Source organism: Heloderma suspectum, chromosome 12 (genome assembly GCF_057233095.1).
Source record: "Heloderma suspectum isolate Gila_16-S chromosome 12, 16-S_ref, whole genome shotgun sequence".
NCBI classification, from domain to species: domain Eukaryota; kingdom Metazoa; phylum Chordata; class Lepidosauria; order Squamata; family Helodermatidae; genus Heloderma; species Heloderma suspectum.
The window spans coordinates 34,905,116-34,923,374 of record NC_139469.1 but is presented as its reverse complement, the minus strand read 5'-3'; the positions used below and the strand labels follow the sequence as shown (position 1 = coordinate 34,923,374).

General features: G+C 46.2%; 1 protein-coding gene across 2 annotated transcripts in view; it reads right to left on the bottom strand.

Annotated features, from left to right (window-relative positions):
- The window catches only part of SLC5A11 (solute carrier family 5 member 11), a 37,599-nt gene extending 19,872 nt beyond the window's left edge, over window positions 1-17,727 (bottom strand). Inside the window, exons 1-10 of one of the 2 annotated variants that reach the window (XM_084819074.1) lie at window positions 17,620-17,727; window positions 16,907-17,086; window positions 15,028-15,099; window positions 14,469-14,573; window positions 13,012-13,071; window positions 10,947-11,051; window positions 8,218-8,323; window positions 2,012-2,092; window positions 1,049-1,254; window positions 101-236 (exon numbers count right to left, since the gene is read on the bottom strand). In XM_084819074.1, the coding sequence (XP_084675200.1) occupies window positions 101-236; window positions 1,049-1,254; window positions 2,012-2,092; window positions 8,218-8,323; window positions 10,947-11,051; window positions 13,012-13,071; window positions 14,469-14,573; window positions 15,028-15,099; window positions 16,907-17,041 (1,006 nt within the window). In that variant the 5' untranslated portion in view covers window positions 17,042-17,086; window positions 17,620-17,727. Of the gene's footprint in view, window positions 1-100; window positions 237-1,048; window positions 1,255-2,011; window positions 2,093-8,217; window positions 8,324-10,946; window positions 11,052-13,011; window positions 13,072-14,468; window positions 14,574-15,027; window positions 15,100-16,906 lie in introns of both variants that reach the window. The other variant, XM_084819072.1, reaches the window with a different exon arrangement.
- Between the last annotated feature and the right edge of the window lie 532 nt (window positions 17,728-18,259).

The window sequence follows — 18,259 nt, the reverse complement described above, 5'->3', positions numbered from 1 at the left end:
TACACACACACACACACACACACACACATGGAAATCTCTTTACCCATGGAAATCTGAAATGGTATCCCTGAGCAGCAGGTATCTTACTGTTCCTTCTTACCTGGAAAGAGAATGCGGCTAATCATGCCAGGCAAAACCATCATAAAGAGGGGCAGGATTTTCAAGTAGGAGGCCAGCAATGCTCCTCCTTTGGCGTGAGACAGGTTCTTGGCTGCAAGAGACCTTTGAACAATGACCTGAGAATGAAGGAGACATTTGCAGGATCTACGTTAGGGTTTTTTTTCCTGGAACCCCAAATCCACCAACTTCTAAATCCAGGGCCTTCTAAGGCAAACTGAAAGCTGCACGAGTAGGTAGTGTTTATTTATAATTATGACTGTGCATCTGCTCCTTTCTGGAAGCCTCAGGCCAGATCCTTTCTGGAAGCCTCAGGCCAGAATTTTCTCTACAGCACAGCAGAGATTTTGAAGCACCAGAAGAGCTGCCCAGAGAACCAGTTTGGTGCCATGGACAGAATTTTAGCCTTGGGTGTGAGTGGGCCCAAGTTTAAATCCCGGCATAGCCAGGAGAAGTTAGGCTTAGTTCTTACGTTACAGGAGTGTTCTAGCTGCCACTCTTCCTCACAGCTTCTGTAACATGAGATTAATAAGGCAGCTCACATGGAAGAGACTAGCAACATGGTTAGTTCCCACTTACCATGATGTGGGATAGTGCCATTCGACAGAGTGAGGAACCCACTCAGGTGGCAGACTTGGGTGTCATGAAAGGACAGCAAATTGTTAGTTATTGAATTTATGGTTGTTGCTTTTTTACTGCCGGAGAGAGTTGCCTATGGGAGTTTTGCCAAAATAGCTGGCCTGGGCTGGGTGGAGGTGCGGGCGCCATTTGCTGTTCTGCCTCAGGTAGCGAAATGACTTGGGCCAGCCCTGGTGGCATTCTGCTCCTATAAGACCTGACCCTGATCTCTCTTGCAGAGCTGTGCATGGACAGTGGCTCACCGTCCACCATAAAGCAAACATCATATCTAATGAAATGAGCATGTTCTTACCTGGTCTGTACACCAGTACCACAAAGATGGGATGGTCATTCCCACCAAGACTCCTGGCCAGGGAAGGTCAGATGTGACAGGATCTCGGAATATGTGGAAGGCATCTTCTCTTGGCACACCACAGGTGCTGTTTCCATCATGATTGCTAGCAATTGCCTTGAAGTATCTGTTCTTCAGGTCTTCAAGCCCTCCAACTTTGGCAAAGCCTAGAAAGATGAACAGGCAGCGGTCCTCACACTGATGGCTAGGTGTTGAGTATTTGCTTTGTATGGGCCTGCTACAGCGTTTTGAGAAATCGCTAAGTTCAAACAAAGGGGTTGGGAGAAAGGTTCTTCACAATGGAGAATCCTGGTTTCATACCATAAGTCAGCCGTCCCCAACCTGGTGCCCTCCAGATGTCTTGGGCTGCAGTGTCCAGCATTCCCAGCCAGCATGGCCATGGACTATTGGCCATGCTGCCTGGGAGTTGCAGTCCAACACATCTGGAGGGCACCAGGTTGGGGACGGCTGCTGCAAGTTCTCCAATGTATGTAACCAACACTCTTCCCCAAGTATGTTTTATGGAACATTCCTGTTCATGCACACATCCTAAGACCCTACCACCAAATATAAACATAAATAATACTTTGCATTTATATAGCACCTCAGAGTATTCAAAGCTCTTCAGATATATTACCTACTATAACAACTCTAAGACAGGCTAATATAATTATCCCCATATTGGAGAGACGGGGGCAAAGGCATACACAGAACATGGTGGCTTACTTGAGGCCAGCTAATGAATTAATGGCTGAGGTCAGATTTATTCAGGGCCTTTCCAGGTTGCACTCCTAGGCACCAGCTCTCAAACATACAAGCAAAGACAGACAGCAATTAAGGAGACAACTGCAGCTGTCTCCTACACGCAGTATGGTAACAAATTTCAATGGGTAAATCCCCCCAAACCTTCCACAAGCTACTCACTGAAGCCCATCAGACTCAGTGCACCAGCCAGCATGATGACAGTCTGCAGGGTGTCTGTGTATATCACTGCGGCCAGGCCACCTGCAGACAGAAGAGGAGGAGCAAGGTGTGAGCACATGTCTTGCCAAAGGGTTTGGACAAACACCAGAAGCCTCAAACACTGAAAACCTCAAGAGGTTGTGCTTTGTTAGAACCGAAGGATCATTTCTCACACACACACATGCGTGTGCCTGCGTCCTGTGCTTCATGCTTTAATTCAAATGTGGGCAGATCTCAGCTTTGCAGGATCTACTTTGTTGGGGTTTTTACTAGGAACCCAAGTCCACCAACTGGAGCAAGGGGCAAAATAATGCTTCAGAGTCAGAGCCGATTGCCCACTGCACCCCATGAACTGGATGACAGGCACATAAAATACAAATCTACATCTGAATTATAGCAGAACAGAGATTCTAGCAGCCCCTTTTTCAGGGTAGGGGGCCTTTTGTTGTTGCCATTATTAAGTAACTGGGAGCCAAAAATCTTTGCCAATGTATTGTAATTCATCCAATGGTCTACCAATAGATCCTGACCTGTCCTCTTCCCACCCTTAGTTTAATTGATTATTATATTTTATTTACCACCCATTAACAAAATGTTCTCTGGGCAGTGTACCAAAATATTTAACTAAGCTACTGTCAACCAACTTCTCCCCACAAGGAAGCAGATAAAAAGGAAAAAAATGCAGGACTAGTGTCAAACTGTATCAGGAAGTGTTTTAAGAACGCAAAACAAAAGAAGATGAAAGAGTGGTGACACTTGTCGACAAAAGCCAGAACAGAATAATCCTTTCTTTGAAAAATTTCATTCTGTTCTTAATCTCTAGAGGGTCAGCCAAAAGTTGTGCAGTGCCAGCCAATTCAACCTCCCTGTTCTCTTACTTTCCCAAAGCTTAATGAGTGAATGGGATGAGCTGCATGATCAAACAGCCCACCGTGCCTCATTTAAGCCACAGTGGGCTGCGGCTGTGCTGGCACCTATTTTGAATACTCAAGCTGCAGCTTGTGCTGTCATCCGAACCATGGATTATGGGAAGGTTCTTTAACCCTCGCATAACCTACAGTCCCCAGCTTCGGATGACACGACAAGTTGCAGCTGCAGCTTGAACATCCAAAAACTGCCTGGCTGGCACACATGGCACGGGCTATGACTCACCGTGGCTGAAACAAGCCACAGTGGGCAGCAGTGATTGTGCAAACTGGGTCATTATTTTCTGGACACTTCCATCTTGCGAAGCAACTTTGTGTATCCCAGTTATCTTTAGGAAGATATATGTAGATATAATGAGCAATATATTACACATTTGACAAATGCTACACACTCCCTGTCCCCTTCATGGATCACTGCCTTGTTGTGGCGAAGGGGCTTGCGTAACTCAGTGAAGCCATAAGCTATGCCGTGCAGGGCCACCCAAGACGGACAGGTCATGGCGGAGAGTTCTGACAAAATGTGGTCCACTGGAGAAGGAAATGGCAACCCACTCCAGTATTCTTGCCAAGAAAACCCCATGGAACGTATCACAAGGCTAAAAGAGATGACGCCGGAAGATGAGCCCCTCAGGTCGGAAGGTGTCCAATATGCTACTGGGGAAGAGCAGAGGGTATTTCCAAGTAGCACCAGAAAGAGTGAAGCGGCTGGGCCAAAGCCGAAAGGACACTCAGCTGTGGATGTGTCTGGCGGTGAAAAGAAAATCCGATGCTGTAAAGAACAATATTGTTTAGGAACCTGGAATGTCAGATCAATGAATCAAGGTAAGCTGGAGGTGGTCAAACATGAGATGGCAAGATTGAACATCGACATCTTGGGAATCAGCGAACTAAAATGGACAGGCATGGGCAAATTTAATTCAGGTGACCATCATATCTACTATTGTGGGCAAGAATCCCTTAGAAGAAATGGAGTAGCACTCATAGTCAACAAAAGGGTGGGAAAAGCAGTACTGGGGTACAATCTTAAAAATGATAGAATGATCTCAGTACGAATGCAAGGCAAACCATTCAACCTCACAGTAATTCAAGTCTATGCCCCAACCACTGAGGCCGAAGAAGCTGAGGTTGATCGGTTCTATGAAGACCTACAACACCTTCTAGAACTAACACCAAAAAAAGATGTCCTCTTCATCATAGGGGAATGGAATGCTAAAGTAGGAAGTCAAGAAATCACCGGGATAACAGGCAGGCATGGCCTTGGTGTACAAAATGAAGCAGGACAAAAGCTAATAGAGTTTTGCCAAGAGAACATGCTGATCATAGCAAACACTCTTTTCCAACAGCACAAGAGGCGACTCTACACATGGACGTCACCAGATGGTCAATATCGAAATCAGATTGATTATGTCCTTTGCAGCCAAAGATGGAGAAGCTCCATACAGTCAGTAAAAACAAGACCTGGAGCTGACTGTGGCTCAGATCATGAGCTGCTTCTTGCAAAATTTCAGCTTAAATTGAAGAACGTAGGGAAAACCACTAAACCGTTCAGGTATGACCTAAATCATATCCCTGATGAATACACAGTGGAGGTGAGGAATAGATTTCAGGGATTAGACCTGATAGACAGAGTGCCTGAGGAACTCTGGACGGAGGTCCGTAACATTGTTCAGGAGGCAGCAACTCAATCCATCCCAAAGAAAAAGAAATGCAAGAAAGCCAAGTGGCTGTCTGATGAGGCTTTACAAGTAGCTCACGAAAGAAGGGAAGCAAAAAGCAAAGGAGAAAGGGGAAGATATACCCAACTGAATGCAGAGTTCCAGAGAATAGCAAGGAGAGACAAGAAGGCCTTCTTAAATGAACAATGCAAAGAAATCGAGGAAAACAATAGAATGGGGAAGACTAGAGATCTCTTCAAGAAAATTGGAGATCTCAAGGGAACGTTTTGTGCAAAGACGGGCATGATAAAGGACAAAAAAGGCAGGGACCTAACAGAAGCAGATGAGATTAAGAAGAGGTGGCAAGAATACACAGAAGAACTATACAGGAAAGATCTGAATGTCCCTGATAGCCATGATAGTGTGGTCACTGAACTTGAGCCGGACATCCTCGAGAGTGAAGTCAAGTGGGCCTTAGGAAGCATTAGTAACAACAAAGCTAGCGGAGATGACAGTATTCCAGCCGAGCTATTTAAAATCCTAAAAGATGATGCTGTTAAAGTGCTGCATTCAATATGCCAACAAATCTGGAACACTCAACAGTGGCCACAAGACTGGAAAAGGTCAGTTTACATTCCAAATCCAAAGAAGGGCAACGCCAAAGAGTGTTCAAACTACCGCACAATTGCGCTCATTTCACATGCCAGCAAGGTGATGCTCAAAATCCTACAAGCTAGGCTTCAGCAGTATGCGAACCGAGAACTACCAGAAGTACAAGCTGGGTTTAGAAGAGGCAGAGGAACTAGAGATCAAATCGCCAACATTCGCTGCATCATGGAGAAAGCAAGAGAATTCCAGAAAAACGTCTATTTCTGCTTCATTGACTATGCTAAAGCCTTTGATTGTGTGGATCACAACAAACTGTGGCAAATTCTTAAAGTGATGGGAGTACCAGACCACCTTACCTGTCTCCTGAGAAACCTGTACGAGGGTCAAGAAGCAACAGTAAGAACCAGACATGGAACAACCGATTGGTTCAAAATTGGGAAAGGAGTATGACAAGGCTGCATATTGTCACCCTGCTTATTTAACTTATATGCAGAGTACATCATGAGAAATGCCGGGTTGGATGAATCAGAGGTCGGAATTAAGATTGCTGGGAGAATTATCAACAACCTCCGATATGCAGACGATACCACCCTAATGGCAGAAAGCGAAGAGGATCTCAAGAGCCTCTTGTTGAGGGTGAAAGAGGAGAGTGCAAAAGCTGGTTTGAAACTCAACATTAAAAAAACTAAGATCATGTCATCTGGCCCTATCACTTCCTGGCATATAGAAGGGGAAGAAATGGAAGCAGTGACAGATTTTACTTTCTTGGGCTCCAAGATCACCGCAGACGGTGACTGTAGCCATGAAATTAAAAGACGCTTGCTCCTTGGGAGGAAAGCTATGGCAAACCTAGACAGCATAGTAAGAAGCAGAGACATCACCTTGCCGACAAAGGTCCGTCTAATCAAAGCTATGGTTTTCCCAGTAGTAATGTATGGCTGTGAGAGCTGGACTATAAGGAAGGCTGAGCGCCGAAGAATTGATGCTTTCGAACTGTGGTGCTGGAGAAGACTCTTACGAGTTCCCTGGACTGCAAGGAGGTCAAATCAGTCCATCCTAAAGGAAATCAACCCTGAGTGCTCATTGGAAGGACAGATAATGAAGCTGAAGCTCCAATATTTTGGCCACCTAATGTGAAGAGAAAACTCCCTGGAAAAGACCCTGATGCTGGGAAAGACTGAAGGCAAAAGGAGAAGGGGATGGCAGAGGATGAGATGGCTAGATAGCATCACGGATGCAATGAATATGAACTTGAGCATGCTCCGGGAGAGAGCGCAGGACAGGAAGGTCTGGCGTGCTATGGTCCATGGGGTCACGAAGAGTCGGACACGACTGAACAACTGAACAACAACAACACACTCCCTGTATTTTTGTTTATTAGCAGATAAATTAATATAATATCCAGTTCTAATTACAGTCAACTATCAGAGGACTGTCCTCTATTTGAAAGTGCCCTCTAACTGAAGGGCTGTCTAGTCCAATTCCAGTTTAAAGCTAAAGAACCTCCAGAACAGTTCCCATCAAGAGTTAGCACCTGAACAGCAGGCTAAACAGGAAAGCACCCCAGTCACCTGGTTCCACCCTTCCACACTATGATGAGATGGACTGTATTTCTGTTCAAATTATAATTATTTCTAAATTTGCATTTGTACATATAAATTAGGATATGCAAATTTTATGCAAATTGGTGACCTCTTTTGTGCTCTTGTTTGGTGATGCATTTCCTCTTTTTTGGCAATTCATAAACAGGTACCCTAATCTAAACTAGGGCTCTCTGAGGGTTGTTAGGCTTGTTATATGCAAGGTGACAATTGTGTACAAACCAGATTGAAATTATTCTCAGATTTAGGGAAGTCTTTCAGCTAACTGGATAATTCTTTTTGTAAGTAACAGATGTCAGACTGAGATTTGGCAAAGTTTTTGGAACTGTAATGAGAAGAAGACTAGAGCAATGCTGATTTAATGACTCAGTTCGCACATAACACTAACTCATGGTTTATTTAACCCATGGTTTGTTGCCTACCCAGTATTTGTCTGGCAGACGATTGAACAAACTGTGGTTTGTTTTCTTAGTCCGTGGGTTGTTTGTTTCTCTCCTCCTTCAACTGCTTTTTCTGTGTATCCCAAATGCATTTGCAGTGCTGTAGTACGGGCATATAGAGCAGCGGGGGTTTTTTTTTTAACCATGCTTGCCTGCTTCTTTTGTAGCCTGGTGAAACAACCCATGAACAACCCCTGGTTCTAGGTTCACACATAACAACCCATGGTTTAAACAATCCAGAGTTCATAACCCAACAACAAACCATGGGTTCTCTTTCTGGTTTGTTAGTGCAGCTGGGTTCCCACATCTCAACAACCCAGAATTCAACAACCCATGGGTTAAATATATCATGGATTAGCATCATGTGCTAACCAGGTCAGTGTTTTACATGTTTACAGTCTATGACTGTAATCTTTGATCTGAAATAATTGTGTTGTGGACAATTGGCCAAATGTGCTTCGAAAATAATAATAAAGATCAGATAGACACCTATCTACCACCCCTAGTTAGAATCTTGATGCACATTTGCTAACTTCATACACTGTAAATTTGACCCAGTTTTTTTTTTGGGGGGGGGGAGTTTAAATAATCCCAAGGAAGAGCAGCAGGTTAACCAAGCCTCAACTGCCCAATGCTTGGTGATAGGACAAATGAGGACAATCAGTCACATAAACATGAATCATAGAATAGTAGGGCTGGAAGGGGCCTACAAAGCCATCAAGTCCAACCCCCTGCTCAATGCAGGAATCCAAGTCAGAGCATCCCTGACAGATGGCTGTCCAGCCTCATGCTCCATATGGATCCCCACCAGAAGATACCTGCCCAAAGGTCACCTGTATGCTTAGTACATTAATAAGGGTAAACTCTTTTACTGTTAGTGCATTAGTAAGGAACCAAGACAGAGTGCCCTTAATCACTCAAGATGTTCAGACGCACCTGCCACAGTGTAAATTGCTGTGATGATCAGCAAGCCAATGACAGCCACATAGAGATCCCAGTGCAAAGCCTGTTGAATAAACAACGCCCCAGCATACATGTCAACCTGGAGGAGAGAACATTCAGACATTCATGAGGATTAAACTGCGGTGGACATCTCACTAGGAATATGTTGAGCTGTGCCAGGCAGAAGAAGGCTGTAAGACAGCCAACCAAGTTCTGTATTCCTATAACCAGCCATTGCTCTCAGTTCAGACACCTGTTCCCCCTCACGGGACTGACAGCCAAGATCTATTCATGCTCTTTTTGTACAAAGGAGAAGCTTATTCATAAGAGGAAGAGCTTTAACAAGAACTTAATTTTATGTGCTGAGACAGCTTAGAGGAGCAAGATTTTCATTAGGTGTTGGAGATCAGAAGCAGGCTGGGAGTTTGAGTACAGCCAACAAAATTAGCATGGTGTGATCTTCCCTTTGCTTCAACACACCTCCTGTAGTGAAATGTGGGAATTCACACACTGCATTGCCAAAAAGAATGCTGCTGATGTTAACTGTCAGGATTGCCCAGTGTTGCCACCGGCCTATGTGAGGGCGGGCCGGGGATCACTAAACTTGGGGACACCATGGCCCAGGCACAATATAGAATGGATCAAAATGCCACCTTCTGTGTGAGAAGGAGCATCCACCATAACACTTTGCAGATCAATTACAATGCAAACCACCTTAGAGGTTAGATTCAATGCAGAATGGTTGTTGCAAAACAAAAACAAATAAGTGTTTTTTGCAAAAACAAAAAAATGCAGAAAGAAAAATAAGAACACACAACTCTCTCAAGATCATTGGCCAGCGTGACCTGGGGGGAAATTCCTTCACAGTGCCCTGCATGGCAATCAGGCAGACCCTGAACATGAGTAACTCCCATCCATGGAGCTAACTGGGCAGGAGCAGGCCCACTGATGTCCTAACATCGGGCTTACACGCCTTGCCTTCCTCTTCAGTGGCACACTGTGGCCTGCACCCTGCCTCAGAAAAGGATAGGAAATGCCACGCTAAAGAACTTCAGGACTTGCCTCGCCACGTGTTCCACAGAAACTTTATTTATTTGTGTTTTTTTGTATATTTATTTCATTTCTATACCGCCCAATAGCCAAAGCTCTCTGTGAAATTTCTCTGTGAGTATAGTGAATTTTCTTCCATGTTGGATCTTAAGGCATTCACAGAGGTCTCCTATCCAGGCACTGACCAGACTCAGACCTGCTTAGCTTCAGCAAGGTGATGATCATGTGCCCTCAGACCATGCCCCCTGCCCCCACAATATCCTACCTTCTTGTTTTGGATTTTTCTGCCCCAAAGCAAAGAAAGTCATCACAATTTAACTGTTTGCGAGCTAACAGTGTTGGAAGCCCAAAGCTTGAGAAATTCTCCATGATGCCCCTACTCTGCGTAAACACACTGGTCACAGACCCCTTGCATGTCATTATAACTGAGTTGAAAAAAAGGGTGCAGGCCATGAAAACCTGCATATATATATATATGTACAATAACTTCAGCCAGTGACATATAGGACTCTCCCTGAAGCTGAACCCTAGGGCCTGAAACTTCCCAGGAAATCATAACAAGCCAATTGCCTTAAGCATAATTTTCTTGGTGGAAAGGCAGCTTATAAATAAATAAATAAAACAAATAGATGATGCCAGCAAAATAATCCAGCTGTCCAGGGTCCAAACTGTGAGCATCTTCATGTCTAGATGTCAAAATATACACTGGCCTGCTGTTGATGAAACAGAAGAGAAAGACACCCAATTGGAAATACGGATCCAGAATCTTTTTCTCTGAGAGTTTGAGTGCTCTTCAGTTGTTAATAAACAGCTAGAGAGAAAGGTTTAGTGAGTTACTCATTAAAGTCCACTGGCCGCCAAACTGAAAAGTAAATTACTCAACAGACAGGCAAGTGCCTGCTTGTCCACACACAACACAACATATTCTGCTTGTGTTGGCGTTTCCAATACAGCTATACTCAGAAAGAAATTTTAAAAAGGGAACAAGCTAAATAGATGAAACCAACATTAGAAAACCCAGTGACAGACAAAATAGATAAGGAGGGAGGTCCTGTACTCTGGCCTGTCCACGTTACCATAGCCAACTATCAGTTCTTTCATATTGTTCCTAGATTTATAGGCAAAGATAATTAAGTGTTTTGGGGGGTACTCGGGTTTTATATGGTGCTAGTCACCAATTCTGAGTTTCCTCCAATGTAATTTTTGCAGGTACAATTTTAGAAGTAATCCAGTGAACACATGTTTGTGGAAAAGTCATCCACTTAACCTTTCCAGAATGGACCTATGATCAATACCCTAGATTCCTTTAATGTCCTGCCCATGAATTTGGCCCTGGAAGAATTGTATTGATAGACAATTCCAAACTGGCATTTCCAGTGCACAAAATCTATAGTGTCAAAATCAATTCTTAAAGAACTGACAGGTCGGGAAAGCATGTCTCTCCATAAACCTGCCTGTGAACTTGGGACTAGACCAGCATCAGCCTTCAGAAGTCTATGCAAGCCTAAATCGAGTATTCAGTATCTTTGCCTCCTTTCATCCATTGGTCTGCCATTCTACTGCTATTACAATATATTAGAAACATCAAAAGGCAGAAAGGTCACATATTAGCCTGTGTTGACCTACTCTTTCCAAGCCAATTCTGTTCTGTCTCCTCTCGTCTCCTTACTTACTGAGATTTTGGTGAATATATAGATAAACAAGTAGAGAATTGCTAGGAAGATCTGTATCCTTTTGCCACCAAATCTTCTCTGTAAATACTCCGGCATGGTTGTAACCTGCAAGGAATGAGCCAGCACTGGTGAAGAGGACAAGCAAAGATATGTTTGTGAGGAGAAACAAGCCAAAGCAGCTGTCTGTGGAGGTGTCTGAAGTTTTGTAAGATACTTTGGTTGTTTGGTTGATATGAATTGTTTTGCAGCCCTCACCTTCCAGCTCTGCAACCTTTCATGCAAATATGCAAGTCCCCCATGGATCTTGATTCAGTTGCAGAGCCTATTAAAGCATGTGAGGTAATAATAAAGAAGTGGGTGCTTTGAGCACATGCAGAGTGCTTTACCTTCACCACTGAGTCAGCCCAACCAACTTCAGGGACACACATTTACAATTCATGGCCAGGACTTGCAGGAAAAAGGGAGTGCAGGAGGACAGGGCATCTCTCTTTAACCTCCTGGGCAGAAAAAGTTGGACAGTGGGCATTTTTACACATGGCATTTATCGTGAGCTCGTGATTGTTCACTCACAGAAGCTCACTGGTCATTTTCATGATGTTGTCAACCTCCGGTACCTCTCTCAATGTTTTCTACATTTATTCTGCCATTTTAAAAAATGCTGAAAATGCAGTAACACAACACACACACCCCGCCGCTGCTGTGAAAATCTGCATGAAAGAGGTGGTGTACTTCGAATCATGTGACATTTTAGAAATCTTGCAGTGCCATTGACTGGCTACATAAATGAAACATAAGGAACGTGCCCACAAAGGGACCAGGGGAAAAAAGGGGGGGCGGGGTTGTATCGTGCCCATTACAAACCCACAAAGACTCCAGAAGACGAAGCCCCAATGAGACTGCGGGATTTTCCTTAATGTGGAGAGGCTCAGTGTGTCCTTTTCAAAGGGCACCTCCTCTTTACCTCATAATCCCTTGCAATCTCACTCTAACAAGGCAATATGGGATGACTTTCTCAGCAGCGTTGCCAGACACACAAGTATTCTTCTCATACATTTAACGAAAATCAAGGGCCTTCACATGAGGCTGGAGATCCTTCTCGCGCTCAGATGCAAATACAAGATTGCTGAGTATACTACGAGACAGGAGCAGTTCTTGGCGTGGCCACAATTCTCAAGCATGTGCCTGAGTCGCATAAGGGCCCGGCTGGCTGGCTGGCTCTGCTGCATGGGTTGCTGTGCAAGAAATTCAAGCTGCATATTCCTCCCAGGCCTACGCCCTAGCCAGCACCTAGAGCAACAGGGTGGGGCGAGGATCAACGTTCCTCTCTCTTCCTTCTCAGAGAGTCCAAGTGGATCACAGGCGACCTCCCTCCACCACAACACTCCCAAGCTCTTTCCTGAGGTGAACCAGTTTGTGGGGCTGCTGCAGGAGGCGAAGGCCTCTTTCTCCTTTCCTCTGTCCCAGGGTTGCTGAGCCTCTTGCAGCCTGAGGGCCAAGTTCACTTTTAGAGAAACTTTCCGGGGGGGGGGGGGGATACAAAGCATATTGTAATATGCATATTACAATTGGCATATTGAAGCTTAGCGCTCCTACTGCCTGTAGCTAAGGTTTCAAAGAGGCGTTCAAGCCTTTTAGAATAGGAAAAAACTGCACAAGAACTGGGAAACTACCAAACACTGGGTGGTTGGGGGAAAGGGGCTGGGGGCTCTTGGAGGAATGCCGGAGGGCCAGGTTTGGCCCCCGTGCCTGAGGTTCCCCACCCCTGCTCCATCCCACAGTACAGTTCTTCTACTGACATGAAGGGTTTCATTACTGGAGGGGGGAGAAGTTCTGATCGTACTAAACAAAAAGTATGAGGACCCCAGGCTGAGCATTTGGGCCTGCTGCTTCTCATACTGGAGGCAAAGCAGGAAGAAAGAACAGCTGCTTAATCCCAACTGAAAAAGTCTGTGCGCTCAGTAAAGACGCAAAGGATGTGACTGCTAAAGAAGTGTATCTGGGAGCAGGTTACTGCTATCTGAAAAAGTATGCGTCAACAAACTCACAGCATGTCCTGCGTACTCACCCCAGCAGCAATGTAGATAGGAAGAAACAGCCATGCCAGCACCAAAACGCAGAACATGCCCTGAGGAGGGGAAGGAAGCCCAGGTCAGAAATAAGGAGGACCCAGCCAGAGAACTAGCTGATCGACAGTATCAGAGGCAGTGAGCCTATGTACACCAGTTGCTGGGGAACATGGGCAGGAGAGTGCTGTTGCGCTCGTGTCCTGCTTGTGGGTTCCTGGTCGACAGCTGGTTGGCCACTGTGTGAAGGGAATCCTGGGCTAGATGGACCCTTGGCCTGATCCAGCAGGGCTCTTCTTAAGTTTTTATGACAGAAGGATCATTGGATAAGCTTTGAGTGTGGTCAGGCAGGGGGTTAAGATATAAGGATCTATGCCCATGTAGATATTTGGGAATTCATTCCTTGAGGTCGTCATCTAGAGGTTCTTCCCCAGTTGCCCTCACTCACCAACTGAAGTATGGCAGATGGTGTCTGGGGCAGAGCTTTCTCAGTGGTGGTGCCCCACTTCTCAAAGGTGCTCCCCAGGGTGCTTGCCTAGAACCTACATTGTCATCCTTCCAGTGGCAGGCAAAGTTTTCCCAGACCATTAAGAAACCCTGAGTGCTGCTGCTTTATGCAGCCTTTAATTTTTGTTTGTCATATACTGTGTGTGTGTGTGTGTGTGTGCGCGCGCGCACGTGCACATTCTGAGAGGGGCTGTAGCGCCTTGAAACTTGTTTAATACTGTGAATAGTAGCCCCATGGGACACCCCACCCTCCATCTGAATTGGGACTGCAGCACTGGGAAGGGGAGAGTTAACCCTTTCTCCTATGCTTCTTTTTGCTATCAAAATTGCCCCTACCACTCAAAGCCGGCCTCCTGTATGTCTTGCCCCGTGGGGCAAACAGCAGCTGGTGGGGGTTGATTTTCATAGGGAAAATGGCATGGCAGTTGAATTCCCTGCCCCCAACGCAGCAGTCCTGATCTATATTGGAGGGGCCACATGGCTGCTCTCTGTGCTTTAACTCCACATCACATCTAGTGTTAACTCTCTAGTTAATGTCAGAATTCCTGAACCATGTATTTGATGTACTGAAGGAGGGAAAGATGTTTAAGGGTCCCGTTTCAGATTTATTTATATTTAAGTACCCAGGTTGTATTGGACTGTGTCTCAAACAGGTGTGTGTATCAAACGAGCCACTCAGAGAGCAACAACACTGAAGGGCACAATACACATTTCTCAAGTAACCCGCCCACCCACCCACCCGCTAGCCAAACCGCCGGCCTTCCGTCTGAAAGCCCATGGAACTGACTGAGCAATCGCACTTCAATTAGCACCATTAAAAAGTGTCCTGCTGAAACGGTTTTGGCTTCTTAAACAGCCAAGCCCATCAGAGGCGGAGATACACTCACAGCCCAGAGAGAGGCCTCCCCCCGCACCCAGCAAGAGCAGGTTGCGCCATCAAAGCCATACGCACGTTCCACTCGTAGGCTGTGGCAGCAATTCCAGAGGCTGCACCAGAGCCAGCCAGGCCAATGAAATGTCCACTGCCAACGTTACTGGCAAACAGGGAAGCCCCCACCTGTGAAGAGAAGCCGGGAGTCAGCGCAGCCTGCGTCTCAGAGCTGTTTCTGCACCTGCCAAGAGCGCGAAGCACTGTTAAATCAAGGCCGCCTGTAGGCTTGCCAGGCCTCATCTGGGACAGCATCCTATGCCTATGTGCAGAGGCGCTGCTTCTTCTGCCGCTTCAGTGCTGCAACAGCGCTTGCCATGCTCCTTTGCATGTAAAGGCATTTGGCAAGACTGTACTCCATAATCAAAAGCATGCCGGTGCTGAGTGAAGAGCTGGATTCCTCTTCACCCTTTGGAGTTATTCCCATAGAAGCCATGCAGTGCAGGGATGAGGCCTGGCATATTTTGGGAGGGAGCATAGCAGCCAAAGAGAACAACACCAGCCACACCCCTTTCACAAACACAAAGAAAAATCTCTCAGAACCAAAATACACTATGAAGACAGACCGTATGAGATAACTTACGGGCCACCAGACCATCTCGCCTCCAGCTAGGAAGTAGCCCTTCACGGTACTTCGTTTTGTCTTCCACATGGACTGAGAGAAATATAAAAAGGGGCAGGTCTGAGAACAGTGAAGACACTGCAGTGATTCCCCAAGCAAAATCTTCCAAAACCCCAACCAAGTGGGAGCGAATATGCAATAGGTGCCACTTTATGGACTTGAGCACGCTCCGGGAGAGAGCACAGGACAGGAAGGCGTGGCGTGCTATGGTCCATGGGGTCACGAAGAGTCGGACACGACTGAATGACTGAACAACAACAAACTGCCAGCCCTTGCTGTTTTCTGATCAATGGACAACAGCAAAAGGAGAAAGGGGTCTGCCAGCAGACCGGGAGGACTGTTCTGTGCTAAGGACCAAGTATTTTCCAGAAGTCCAGCTTCAAGGCTGTGGCTTTCCTAGTGGCCTTAAAGTATCTGCATCAACTAGGTGTCTGTCAAAGGCAGATCATTTTGAGCCATGGACAAGAGCATGATCAAGGACAGAGAAAGAGTAGATCCACCTTAGAACTTTGGATTCTCGGGAGGATGTTTGAAGAGGAAGGGAGGAGGAGAAGGTGGGCCAGAACAGGGCTGAGAGCTACAGCTGAAGGAGGGCTTCAGGCAGGGAGCACCATTTGGATATTTTCTGAAGAGCGCTGGGATGAGTGTATGGAAGTTGCAGAAACAGAGGCAGAGAGGCAGCTTTTTGGATGAGAAGGCAATGAGGAAGAATTTGGGACAGAGCACAGCATGCCCATGGGTCAGGCCACGTGCAAGTGAGAAACCATTATGCTGGCAGGTGGAAGCTAACGGCCCTGACTTATCAAGTTGTGCAACCACATCTCAAGAGAGAGCTCATAGCCTGGTCAACATTCGCCAATGTTTGCCATATACAGACCCTATGCCAAGGTGCCCTGGAAGAGGGTGTCAGGAGCTAATAATATCTAGTGCCTGGATTCTACCAAAAAAAGGCAAGAGCCAGATCTCTGCAGTCACGTAATGTGAAATTACAAGGCCTCCCTTTCACCCTAGGGTTTGCAACATGTTTACCAAGCACTTATCTCTGCAAACTGTGTGCGTGGGTCAGGAGAGGGATTCTGTAAGCAAGGACTCAGCCATGGAACACGTGAATTGGGATATAATTGATTTGCAGGAAGATATTCTGCTAAAGCAAGATAAATTCAAAGCCTTTATGGAACATTTTCCAGAGGTGGCAACTTTGGTTCTAGTACAGAATAGATCCATCCTGCACTCTGATCCAGCAGGACTCCAGCTAGACTTATGTGCCCACTCAGTGCCAGACCAAGGCTCAGCACCTGTTCTATAAGCTGCCATCAAACCCTGGAATGGTATTTTTCCTCTACACCTGAGGGCCATTCAACCTCTATGTATATCTAGCATCTCCTCCCAGCAAGGAGAAACCTCAGATTGGGAGGGGGGGGGGGTGTCTGCCTTCCAGGCTGGCTTTCCCCTGTGCCCCTCTCTTCTTTTTTTTTTTTACAAATTAGGCACTGAAAAAGGATGAGCTTGTTACAGCCAGAACCAAGTTGTACATTTAAAAAAAAATTGTTGATGTATTTGTATGTTTTGCTGACTTTGCATGAAGCTAACAAAAAATGTACAGTGATGTAGGATAATCTGTCCCTGGGAAGTCTAGTGACTATGTAAGCTTAGATTTTTAGCTCTTCCCCAAAACATCAAATGGTCAAATTCTAAAGAGCCTCAATTCCTCTGGCTAAGAGACCTTGCAGCAGGACATCCATGCTCAATGTCCCACTGGAACGCAGTACCTTTTAACTTTAGCAGGGTGAGGAGACCTTTCTTTTCTAAGTGGACAGAATACACAAGAACACTTTCTTACCCACAGCCCAACAGCCAGAACAAATACAAAGTACAAAACCAAGACAACGATATCCACAGCCTCCAAGTTCCGCTGGGGAAAGGCGTCCCAGCTGCTGGTGGTGGCAGATGATGGAGTGGTACTGCTTGGTTCCATTGCTTCCTATATTGGCTGGATGCCTTTCCTTCCTGATGCATTTATCTGGTAAAAAAAACAAAAACAAGATGCAACACATGTACAGGGATCAGCTACGTTCCTGAGCAAATTTGCTGCCGTCCATCAGAGAGCCCTGTGGCCAGTCTAAAAGGTAAAGGTGTCCCCAGCCAGTCGTGTCCGACTCTAGGGTGCGGTGCTCATCCCTGTTTCTAAGCCGAAGTGCCAGCACTGTCTGAAAACGCTTCCGTGGTCATGTGGCCAGCATGACTGAACACCGAGGTGCACGGAACGCTGTTACCTTTCCCGCCGAGGCGGTACCTGTTTATCTACTTGCAATTTCTTGCTTTCGAACTGCTAGGTTGGCAGGAGCTGGGACTGAAGACGGGAGCTCACTCCGTCACGCGGCACTCGGGTCTCGAACTGCTGTCCTGCCGACCTTCCGGTCTGCAGTTCAGCGTCTTAACCACTAAGCCACTGCGGCCCATCCGGCCAGGCTACATGGGTGGTTTTCTCCAATGCTGCTGTGACTTAAAGTCATTAGGGACACATGGCCACTCTGCAGCCACCCCAGAGTTTACCTGCAGGGAAGCTGCATTTTTGCAAAGTACTTTTACTTGTTCTTCTTTAATTCGGCTTCACTGCAGTTCAGCTGCTGTTTGCCCATCCCTCTGCTTTAAATTTGGTATGATCAGGGAGTTCCTAGAGGTGTGTCTTTCACCTGGCCGTGCCCTCAGTAACCTAGGTAACTAAAGTAAGGTGCCTGCCTGTCCAGCACTCTTTCAGGCCTTCAGAATCGCCCTGCACTTCCTTTTTGCCAGTGGGACTAATAAGCCTCTGTGATGATGCACTTCTCTGATTTTTGCTTTACTGCGCTTCCCCGAAGTAGTGTGAAACTGCTTCCCTGATATTGTGTAAAGTCACTTCTCTGATGCATAAGAGCTTTATTGCAGTAGCTATCAGACGAGGTCTCAGGATCAAGGCAGCCTGTCATTGTGAGCAGGGAAAAAGTGCCCAGAGAAGGAGATAGGGGAGGTGGAAGCTATATCTCTGGGACAGTTTGCTGGAATGGGGAGAAATTGGGGGTGGGGGGCTGCTCTCAGGGGATGCTGCACTCAAGAACTGGGGATTTTGGCTTCTTCAAGGAAAACTGCGCACATTGGCAAAAGGAGGGGGAGCAATAACTCCATGACAGTTTGCTGGAATGGGGTGAAATTGGGG